This window comes from Camarhynchus parvulus, chromosome 13, assembly GCF_901933205.1.
Source record: "Camarhynchus parvulus chromosome 13, STF_HiC, whole genome shotgun sequence".
Lineage (NCBI taxonomy): Eukaryota > Metazoa > Chordata > Aves > Passeriformes > Thraupidae > Camarhynchus > Camarhynchus parvulus.
The window spans coordinates 9,943,372-9,955,434 of record NC_044583.1 but is presented as its reverse complement, the minus strand read 5'-3'; the positions used below and the strand labels follow the sequence as shown (position 1 = coordinate 9,955,434).

Genomic DNA, 12,063 nt, shown 5'->3' with positions numbered 1-12,063 from the left:
CTGGTTTACCAGCTTCCTTCATGCTGCATAACTGCAGTTCCACACATAACTGACAGTATGCAGTATTTTAGCAGTTTATATTTATTCTAATTAAATGTGGCACAATTTCCTTTTGGATGCTGCTGTCCTGAGTGAACCATAATGTAGAGATTCATGGTTATGCTTAAGGAATACTGCAGACAGTTCTGTCTTTAAACCACTAATTATCATATTTTTATAGATATCCCTGTTGAATGCAGCACTCCAGTGTACTTTTATTAAAACAGAGGGTTTTTTAGACAAGTTTTAAAAAGATCAGTAGATGTAAAAGACCTGAGCCTCACAAGTTTCACTAGATGTAGTTTAATATAAAAATTAGATAAACACAGGAAATCCACTCTGCCTAATACCTCTATTTTAACAGGAAATACTTAGTCTCCCTCCAATATGCTATTCACCTAGCATTAAATAAATAATGAATAACATTTAGCTAGCATAAAAGATTGCTTACCCTGACTTTACTTAAAGAAAAAAAGGGGGGAACAAAATTTATCCCTTATATACCTTGAGTGAAGTTAATGTTATCAAACAAGAAATGAATCTGGGCCAATAAACACTGCTGTCAGATAGTGGCACATATATCCACACAGACCTGTTAAGCTTTGTTTTTCTGTATTCTAGCACAGTTCATCGTGCTGCAGAAGAGCACTGTCCTGGGACTTGCACGACATAAATATTGTTGTTACATCTGGCATTAGCTTGATGGATAACTCTGAACCAGCTTTATCCTCTGCTTTCACATCTGTCTAATCTAGAATACATCCCCATGTGCTTAACCATGTCAGAAAAGTGCTTTCCCACGTAGTTCGGGATGCCACAAAAAGACTTAAGACTTTCAGGCGAGAGGAAGGGTCCTCAACTCGCGCTGCACAGCCCGGGCCCTGAGCGGCTCCAGCACCGGACAGCTCCGGGCAGGACATGGCTGGTTCATTGAGATGTTCCAGCACCGGACAGCTCCGGGCAGGGCATGGCTGGTTCATTGAGATGTTCCAGCACCGGACAGCTCCGGGCAGGGCATGGCTGGTTCATTGAGATGTTCCAGCACCGGACAGCTCCGGGCAGGGCATGGCTGGTTAATTGAGCGGCTCCAGCACCGGACAGCTCCGGGCAGCACGGCCGGTTCATTGAGATGCTCCAGCCCCGGACGGGCACGGCCCGTTCATTGAGATGCTCCAGCCCCAGACGGGCACGGCCCGTTCATTGAGCGGCTCCAGCCCTGGGTAGGCACGGCCGGTTCATTGAGATCCTCCAGCCCTGGGTAGGCACGGCCCGTTCATTGAGATGCTCCAGCCCCGGACAGGCACGGCCCATTCATTGAGATGCTCCAGCCCCAGACGGGCACGGCCGGTTCGTAGAGCGGCTCCAGCCCCGGACGGGTACGGCCCGTTCATTGAGATGCTCCAGCCCCGGACGGGCACGGCCCGTTCATTGAGATGCTCCAGCCCCGGACGGGCACGGCCGGTTCATTGAGGGGCTCCAGCCCCAGACGGGCACGGCCGGTTCATTGAGGGGCTCCAGCCCCAGATGGGCACGGCCGGTTGGTAGAGCGGCTCCAGCCCCAGACGGGCACGGCCGGTTCATTGAGATGCTCCAGCCCCGGACGGGCACGGCTGGTTCATTGAGATGCTCCAGCCCCGGACGGGCACGGCCGGTTCATTGAGATGCTCCAGCCCCGGACGGGCACGGCCGGTTCATTGAGATGCTCCAGCCCCGGACGGGCACGGCCGGTTCATTGAGGGGCTCCAGCCCCGGACGGGCACTGCCGGTTGGTAGAGCGGCTCCAGCCCCAGACGGGCACGGCCGGTTCATTGAGATGCTCCAGCCCCGGACGGGCACGGCTGGTTCATTGAGATGCTCCAGCCCCGGACGGGCACAGCCGGGCTCTGAAAACCTCCAGCCCTGGCTGCCTCCGCTGGACCCTCAGCAAACCCTGCAGCAGGCAGAGCTGCACTCTGCTCTGGAAGTGCGGGCACTGGTGGATGTACACAGACAGAAAGACTGACAGAGCTGTTCTAGAAATCAAGTGTTCAAAGTACAACACTCTTGCTATTCACCAAGAAATGCCGGGGAATTCTGAATTCTCTCAAAATGATTTTTATAAATATTTAATAATTGCAATCAAACTCTGTCAAGAACTTCAACATCCTTAGTACACAGAGAAACACTATTCTAAAAGCAATGTTTTCTACTCCTTAGAAGAAACCACTTAGCCTAATTTCTTCTTAATCATACAAGTATAATTTTCAGCCTCTCTCCCATTCTCTAGCATTTAAGCATCCCCCCACTGAGTTCCAATGACTGCAGCTACTTTTACCTTTCTACCTCAATCTTTTGTCCATGTTCAAGTTTTCTAACTGCTACCACTTGAAGAGAAAGCCAGAAAGGCCAAACACTAGAAGACACTGCACAACACTAGAAGACAGTGCTGGAATAAACTTCTGTAGGGACAACAGAATGCAGGGAAAGAAGCATGAAGACTGATGTCCAAGCTAAAAACCACACAAAATTTATGCTGTGCAATTTCAAATGAAATTGTGTACACAGCTGAATTTCCTGATTAGACAATTTCAAAGCAACCTGCAGAGACAGACAAGTATCACTTACCTCTATCAATCCCTGTGTTAGTCAGAACTCAACTGTAAGCTGTGATATATTGAAACCTTTTTCAAAAACTAATCTGAAAAGAGTTACTCTGACAGTAAATTTTAATAAACTATTTTTCTATCTACCTGGGAGAAAGCAATCAGTGAAGTAAATTTATGACACAAAGTTCATTAAGAGGACAGCTAAGATCACAGAATTAATTGAAGTCCCCATGTACCTCTTTAATGAGAATGATTTTCTGTTACCCAGGATTACAAGCCAAGTCACAGAAATGACAGATAAAGACCAATCTGCTCCCTGCCAAAGCCACTATTCAGTAGCTTAGCAATTTATCTGTAAACTGAATTTTGAATCATATCTTAGCCTTGAAAGTCATTAGACATTAGCTGCTCAGTCCAAATGTGTAATTCAATTTTCGCTGCCAACCTGCTAGAGCAAATCCCCCAATGATAACTGCTGGAGTTATCTAGCTGATAACAGACTGCTTACTCAGAGTGAGCACTTGGTAACTCCACAGCAACAAGTCCCTTTCTAAAGCTGGAAGAGTTGAGTGGTGGAAGTACAGAAAATCACACTGGAGGCAGCAGCATCACCTTAATTTTACTCTGTGTCAACTCTGCTTTCTTGTTTTTGTTGAAATCTATAAAATGCGTACTTTGTAGACTACAGATGTTTGATTTTCAGATAGTTTGATTCTTCCAGGGACTTTGAGGGAGCTTCTTCTATTTATGCCAGCCAGACACCTGATCTTTCAGGCTTTTCCAATTCCACAATGTCCTCCAAAAGGCAAAGAGAACTGTTTAATCTAACTGGTCTGTCATGTACTGTGGATCTTTGTCTAAGAGAACAGGAAGATAAGCAATACAAGAATCAAACTCAAGCGTCACTAAAGCCTTTGACAATTTGGCAATTTTTGACAATCAGCTTCAACATATCCAAGGCTTCACTACAGCTCCTTTGAACACATCTCAGTTTTCGTTACATAAGGAAAGGAACAGTCAAACTGTCCTTGCATAAGCAGATGTTATCTAAAAGAAATAGGTTTTCATATCCCAGATGTAATATTTGAACTCCACTTTCCTCATGAAGTCCTACTTCTTGTAAAAGCAGCTCAGCGGCTCCACTCCAAATTCAGACAGGCTTGCATTTTACCCTCAAAACACACACACAATAAAGACACACTGACTGGAATTCCATGTCTTTAGCCTCACGGTTAAAACTATAAGTATAAAGCAAATAGTTAAAATTTCTGAGAAACCCCACCCTATCCCCACCACCCCCCAAAAAAAAAGAGGTGATAGTCTCCCTGATGGTCAAAACAGGGTATCATAAATACCCTTTTGGCCCTTGAGAATAATGGACCTGTTTTTCTGGACCCTAACCCTGGACAACTTACCTAAATTAAAAGAAGTATCATTTACCCATAGATATCTGACCTTGAAAGCAGCTCTTACACTAACCAGCATCAAAACTCAGCCTCCTATAAGGATTTTCAATCCACTCCTTTTATATTACACTGACATATGGCTCACTTTGGTGGCATTTTTTCCTTTTTTCCTTTTGTGAATTTCTCAGGCATCTGACAAAATTACAATTTACATTTGGATTAAAACTAGCCCCTACAGAAAAGAAATCCACTAGAGGGTGGGGGGGGAGGACAGGACAGGGACAAGCAATAGAATACAAGAATGGTTACTCTAAAAATGCATAAAACATGTTGGAGAAAACGTTAAATCTACAGAATTTCATGGTAGGGATATGATTTGTGACTGCAGTCAGCAGAACCCTTCTGTCAGTGAGGAAACTATTAAAGTTATAATTTGAAACATAATACAGAAACTAACACCCTAGTTTTGTACTGACCTACTTAACTTTAGAGTCTTATGTAATTCCTAGGGAAGCTGGATAAGTGTCAGTTAATTAGAAAAAGCTGCCTCTCTGTACCTTCCTTAAGTTAATTATTCTGACATAAATGCCATTATTTTTCCCCTTGTCCACTGCAAAAGGAAAGTGTCAAGTTTGAGGAGGGCTTTTTGAAAAAGAACATCTCCTCTGTTGTAAGAAGCTGATTATGCATTACACTTACACAGATTCAGTTTCATGTTTTCCTATTCTTTTAAATTTCATGCAAGTACATCTCAGCTGTACTTTTCGATCACATTTATATTCCAGCCTTGTCCCCCTGTTGAGTAAGAATTGCTCTAAGAGACAACCTATGCTAGGAGTGCCTGGGTAGACTTATAAATCACATTTCAACTGCAGATCCACTGGAATACACACACAGAGTCTTCACCTTCAATTAAATCTCAAGGTGGGCTTGCAATGACAATCTCCTGGGAAGCCAGCCTGAGGTGCCTGTGTCCTGTCACAACCCAGTCACTTGGTACATCCATTACCCAGCCAGGAAATATTCTCCAAGTGTACTGTAACCTTCCTTATGACTAAATTCACTACAAACAATTAGCAGGACCTGAATGGATTCTCCAGGAATGTATGAATTAAATGTACCAATAACTGCTTCACAGAAAAACCTGTGCTTACATTTGAGATAAAAAAAGAAAAAAAAAAGAGAGATGTTTTGTTAATAAGTTATTGGCAGAAAAATACTTAATTCTTCCTGTAGACCTAAATACAATATTAAAAAAAAATAGAAAATGTAATATCAAATCTGGTAGTGAAACCCACTGAAGGCAGGTGTCTGCAGGGAAGGGACAGCAGAAAGAACCCAGTCTACAGAAATGACCTCTTACCTCAAAAATCCTACCAGAGCAGCAGATATTTGGGTGTCATAGATCAGGTTCCACCACACTGCATGGATAAGGAGCAAGACAACAACTAGCAAGGAGCTTTAAATCTCATGCTCTAAAAATCCAAGGCCTTTAGAATCTTGACACAATGCTGGATTTTGTGTCCTTTTCTCAATAAACATTCTGAAGAAAATCCACTTATTTGTAATGACTTTTGTTTGAGTAAATTAATGTATTATATTATTTTAAAACAGGGTCTTTTCTCCTATGATGCTGGAAGGCCTTTGGGTGACCATCTCCATAAAAATCTTTCATTAATTTTACTGATCAGAAGAGCTCACAATATTCATAATTAAGTGGTCCCTTCTATACATTGTACATTTTTATGTCTTCAATAGAAGCAGAAACTTTTCATTTTCTGCATTCCTACAATATATTTGCTCTCCTCAGAGTAGCATTACTTTTGCAACTTAGAATAACTCTGCAAATCAATGAAAGTACACAGGTTTTCCCTCTCATCTATTTCAAGCTGAGCTGCCAGGACCCAGAATAAATTTGTGTTAGCTCTCAATTCCATGACCTTCCACTTTGTACTTTTAAATTTCATTTCATTTCTATTACCTGAGTTCCCAAGGTCTTCCAATTCTGCCTGCTTGGTATTCCAACCCTTTTCAGTACTGGTCATGTTCTCCAACTCCCTGCTATCAAGTTTCACTACCACACTTCTAATTTGGGGCTAAAAAATCAGAGAAAGGTAAGAGCCAACAAGGGGAAATGCAGTGAAGAAGTGTGAAGAGCCAGCCCAAATGACAAAAATCAGTGGCAAAGCTGGAACAATACAAATCCCCCAGTTCCTAATCCTGTATTTGTTTTGTCACCTAACACTGCACTTCTGATCAGGTGTGAGGAGGAATTTGCAGGCTCAGAAAGGTGATGTACATTAATAGCTGACAAAATTGTCCCTTCAGTGGTTTGTGTCAGAAGTCAAATATCTATCTAACCTGTTGATAGCCATCCTCAGCAGGAATAGTTATGTGTAACTATTCATCCCCAGTAAGTCTGAGCAACGTGTACACACAGATGATGACATTTCATGCCTTCCTTCTTAGGTTTGCACAGTCTCAAAGCATCTCCAGGCATAAGATACATGGAGGTTTTAACATGATAGCCTGAACTGAAACTCTGTAAGCAATAAAATTTAGAGAAACAGCTTAGTTAATGTTCAGAACGTGGTCTGGCAGCCTGCCATGCATAAACATGCACTGAAATCAGAGTTCATGCCAAGATTCTTAGCTTTCAACTTCATAGAAATTCCTTGTGGGGTTTATACTAGATCCTCTTAGTTCATTTAACTTTTTTCTTCCTTTTTGCAGTTTAATCCATGGCTAGTTGAACTTATTGCCTTTTTATATATAAGCATTAATAATGTAATAGACATAACTCCAAGCAGAAGTAATAGAATTAGTCCGTTCATATAATTTTGATTAAAGACAGATCTAACACTACAATGACACTTATTCTGTGCCTTCTGTGCCAAGCCTCTATGAGCACAATGAGATGCTGTAGTGTGACCTGTTACAACAATATGTATGCTTATTCCCATATAATAAATGCTTCCTAAGGCTTGTAAGAATTCACATTCAGCTACCAAATCTATTCTGAAGCTTCTCTCAAGCCAAAGGAGCCCTCTCCACAGGTTTGATCAAAAGATGGAGGCCTTCATATTTGGGTTCTTGGTATCAGAAGGTCTAATTTGACTTTCATAATCCTCATGTCTGCTTTTCCAAGCCTCAGATCTGCACAAGGGAAATAGCTGGAGGTCCTCCCCAGAGAGTGCATCTTGCTTACTTTTTTCTTTTTCCAGTAATAATTACATTGATTTACTTCTTATTTTTTAGAAACTTACTAGTCAGTTACTTAAGTATGTACCAAGCCACATTCAATATATGGATTAGGTGAATAATAAATTCCATATTACCACAGATTCTGAGCTCTGTCCTTTCTTATTTACAGGTCCAACATATAGTTGTGAGGAAGAAAAATACTATTATCCCCAGCTATAAAATGAAACTTAAGGGACAGCTAAGATTTTATCATGTATCACACAAAATCCATGGCAGACAAGGAAAAAGGGGTGAAAGACAGACTGGAATAACAGGTTCAGACTGCACTGAATAATACCACAGACATTACACTGTTATTGATGCTGGGAAGATGTAAAATATACAAGACTTTCAACAGCAAATGTTTCACAACAGATCAGTCACACTGGTCTCACTATTTATTTACAGCTGTTTTTTTAAAATGGAGAACTTAACCAAGAAATTGTGTTCAAATCACATGAAAAGATTGTGTTGTAAACTGTTGTTTTAGACACATCCCTTGAGGCCTTTGGAAAATGATGACACATTTCACACTATTGAATTCAGTCACATTTAAAAACTTAACATGATTCTCTGGCTGTAATGCATATTTCAAATGAGGTGTACTTCTGCGCCCTCTTTTCACAGAAAAGTAGTGACTGCTGAGACAGTAAGTGCAACTACCATGCTGCCTTTGCCCAAAAGAAATATGGATCACACTAAAAAAAAAAACAAAAAACAATCATTAGCTTGTCCTCAAATTAGGCCATATTGGCCCATAGCTCAATAAGGCTGACCAACCAATTGATTTTGAAAAGAATAACTGAAAATGTTGAGAAATGCTTAATTTAAAATTTTATATTCAATTCACATCATCTGGGTAAACAACCCTCCCAGTACTGCAACATTATGACAGATTTATATGCACATCTGTGTGTGCAGCTGTTTCTGCTGATGCACATAAAGTAGCCACACCCACTCAGAGCTTTGAGCATCAAATCTCAGCTCCACACCTTCAGTATTTTTGCCCACCATCCAGAAGGGCACATTCATGTAAATATTTGTGCAAATATGTTTATATAACATGACATAAATTTCAGAGAGCAGCTAAGGGTAATTGCGCTAATTACTGCAACCTTGTCTCTGCTGATTTATGAGGTATGAGGGTACAAGGCTTCTGCCCTGGAGTGACTGCAGTGTCAGGTCCAAGAAAGTTTAACTGCAACACCACTTCTGCACTCCAGCCTCCTGTGCAAAGCCTATGCTGAGAACCTCATGTAGACATGATGTCTATAAAATTAGTTTATTAGTTTGGCAATGAGGGGAAGGGGAGGATAATTTTCCTAGAAATCAACACTTATCCATGAAATGCTGGTCTAGTCCACCCACAGCAATTAATACTCTTATGATGCATCTCATCAGGCTGCCTTTAAAGAAATGTTCTAAGAAATATTTTTAACAATCTATCCCCAACAGCACAGCCATGAATAAGGACCAGATTTCTTCTAACCACATTTCTTCATGCAAGAATTGTGCTGTCACTGCTGTACTGCTATGCTGGCAGCAACTCTACCTATGCATGGCTTCACCTGTGGGCACAGAACCTCTGATGGAAGATTATGATCCAGTAAATCAATCTGGTTGAAGACAAGTAATTAAGGGCTTAATTACATATGTAAGCCCTTTATGTTTTCTTTTTGGAAAAGGCTTAGTAGGAGATGATTACTAGTCTCTGTTAATTTGCTCCATAAAAGGTTTCATGAATAATCATATGTAAAATGCTAGTTTTGAAGTAATTCAATAGAACCATTAAGATGGCCAGATAGAAAGATACCTAAGCTTTGATGAACTTTGTATTACTGCTTTTGCTTGGTAGACCACTGGTTAAGGTTGGTTTTACTTTTCCATAGAATGATTCTTCCTATATAAAAGAGTTTTGAGGCCCTTTTATGAGGTTTTTTTAGCATTTTCAGAAGGTCTAAAGAAGCATTCTTAGCCATGAAATCTTAAAATATGAGAGGTATTCTTCATGAATATTTTCCACCAGAAGAGGAATAGTTTCTCTGGACTTGTGAGACTGTGTCTTGGAAAAAGGGGCAAGAAAAGAAGTTGCAAGGACTCCAGTTTTAAAGGGAAAAGAAAGAGGGAAGCAGAAAACAAAAATGACATCAATTTAAATAAAACCTTTAAGCCTTGTGATTAACATGAGGCCACCATTTGGAAGGAGACTGTTGAAAGATTGCTTGCTACAAATCTGTCTCTAGTTAGAAGTGTTTTCAGATTAAAGCGTCAATTTCATTCAATTTACCATTTTCAAATGCTGGTCAATTCTCCCATCAAGTGGGATGTAGAAATTAACAAGTGAAATCCTCAACCTCTGTTCCCCAGAAGACTAAACCAGATATTTACAAAGATTCCCTTGAAGTCTGGTAAATCTAAGAATCCATTTTTACCGTGGAATGCCCTTTTCTGTAAGAGAACTCAGCAGTCCCAGCAGGTGGATGTGATCAGTGACTGCAAGTGAAGGCACACTCCAAGACAGCTGTTAATTGATACCATTGCTAAGGCCACCCTTTGTTATGCTGAGATTCCGAGCAGCCTTTCTCACACAGAGATGACCAAAACTACAGAAAAACACAGGGAGAATAAGCTAAGCAGGGACACACCACATTTAACTGCAATACTTTGACTTCCCCTTTGCAAAGTCAGATCCAATTCTAGGATCACAGAGACAAAAGCAGAGCATAAAAGTTTGACTTGTTAATATCCTATAAAAGATCAGGATCCCTAAATAAACAAACAAATTCCTACAGAAGGGTACTACCAGAACTGATAGCCAGCTCTAGTCTTCCCTTTCCAAGAGTCTCACTGTGGCAACGGCACACAAATCCCAGAAAATAAAGAACATTTAACCTCACTATGCTCATGAGCAACACGATCAGCAAAGCTTCCATCACACAGTCTTGGGCAGACTGAAGCAGGGTTTTCTGTGTGCTCCAAAAAAGCTTCTTCAGTGAACAGACAGCAGAAGTAAAAGGAACTATTTAAATATTACTTCTATTTAAAAAAAGTTGCATTTCCCTTTCTGCTGTCATTGACTTAATACACAATTATATTCAAACTAGGGGAAGTCTAGAATTGATTTTGAGCTTAAGAAATAAATTTGTTTTATACAGATAACACATTATAACACATCTTAAAAATATCCCTTTTTTCCAGACTGCAGGAAAAAAAAAGAAGAGCTAAAGCACTGCTTCCTCCAACACTACACCAGCCTCAAAGATCTCTACAGGCAGAATTGACAATAAAACCCTTTCCACAAAAGCTGCAGGCACAAAAAGCTTCGCTGTTTACCACCTTGTGGCTTGAACTGGTAAGTATTCATTCTTACACACACACCATTCCATCATTTTTCAGTTAAGCAGACTCTTAAGCAGCAAGCACTGAACAAGAAACTTCACTCAAAGTTCCTCCTCAGAGGAAAATCTAAGACCACAAGAACAGCGAGAGTGACACGGAGCCCGGGCTGCCCCAATGGATGGGGTAAATCAAGAATGCCAGGACTGTCTGTCCAGCTCCCAAACAGCCCTCGGCATCCTTTACACAGGCAGCAACCGGTTGCCCAAGCTGCATTTCTCTTCTTCCCGCAGCTCTCGGCAGCCAGCAGCCCCCTGGAAGGATGCTACGGTCAACAAACAAGAAACATGCGGTAAAGCGAGAAGTACTCACATCCCGGAATTTGTTCCAGTACTTGTCTTTATCGTACTGCGAGACGGTGCTCAGCCATTTGTCGTTGTCCAGGAAATTGCCATGATTGCTGTTACTCGTGATGATTTCAGGATGCCGGCTCTCCACTTGCAGGAAGCACCAGGCAGCGATCACCAGCACCCCCGACATCTGCAACGAGAGGAGCGGAGCGGAGCGAGGAGCGGCGGCGGCAGCGGGGCAGCCCCGGCTCCTCGGGCACCCAACTTTTGAGGGGACCCAACTTGGGGCCACTCGCCCCTCACGGCCCTCGCCAACTTCTGCCTGCGGAGCTGCCGGCTCCGCCGAGACCCGCCGTACCCCCGGCCCAGCCCGGAGGAGCGGGGAACAGCATCAGTAACAACAACAATAATAATAACAATAGTAATAACAACAATAAAAACAAAACGGGCCGCTGGGGCCGGGCGGGGAGCAGCCAGGGGACAGCAGCGGTACGGAACTGCAGCCAAGCCCCCCGCGGGCGCAGCCAGCGCTGGCTCCGCGAAGTTTGGCTGCCAGGGCGGAGAGGCAGCTCCTACCTCCGGGCAGTGCCGCCGGCCGGGCGCCAGCACCGTGCGCCGCTCGTCCTCCTCCCGCTGCCGGTGCCGCGCTGCGCTGTGCCCGAGCCCTGCGCGGTGCCGCTGAGCTGCGTGCGGTGCCGCGGTGCCGCTGCGCTCTGTGTCTGTGCTGTGGCGGTGCCGCTGTCTATCTGTCTGTCTGTCTATGTGTGTGTCTGTGTGTCGGAGCCCGCGCGGAGCCGCTGCCCGCGCCGCGTCCCGAGCCCGCCGTGTCCGTGTTGCGGGTGCGCGCGGGGCGGGCGCGGCCGCGGTCTGGCTCCCCTGGCGGGCGCGGGGCGCGCTGCAGCGCGGGGGCGGAGCGCGGGCAGCGCCGCCGCAGGGCCGGGCCGGGCAGGGCCGCGGGGCCCGTGAGGTGCGGGGGGCGTTAAACACAAACAAGAGAGGCAGCGTTTAAATACCGCAAAGGCGGCTGCCAAGAGGAGGGAATGGATTTTTTTCGGTGGTGCCCAGAGACAGGACAAGGCGCAATGGCCATAGATTAAACGCAAG

General features: G+C 43.4%; 1 protein-coding gene across 2 annotated transcripts in view; it reads right to left on the bottom strand.

The window, feature by feature from the left end:
* SPOCK1 (SPARC (osteonectin), cwcv and kazal like domains proteoglycan 1) overlaps positions 1-11,813 on the bottom strand; it is a 267,842-nt gene extending 256,029 nt beyond the window's left edge. For both annotated transcript variants that reach the window (XM_030957132.1, XM_030957133.1), the window contains exons 1-2: positions 11,536-11,813; positions 10,982-11,149 (exon numbers count right to left, since the gene is read on the bottom strand). In XM_030957132.1, coding sequence (XP_030812992.1) covers positions 10,982-11,149 — 168 coding nt within the window. In that variant the 5' untranslated portion in view covers positions 11,536-11,813. The remainder of the gene's footprint in view (positions 1-10,981; positions 11,150-11,535) is intronic.
* Between the last annotated feature and the right edge of the window lie 250 nt (positions 11,814-12,063).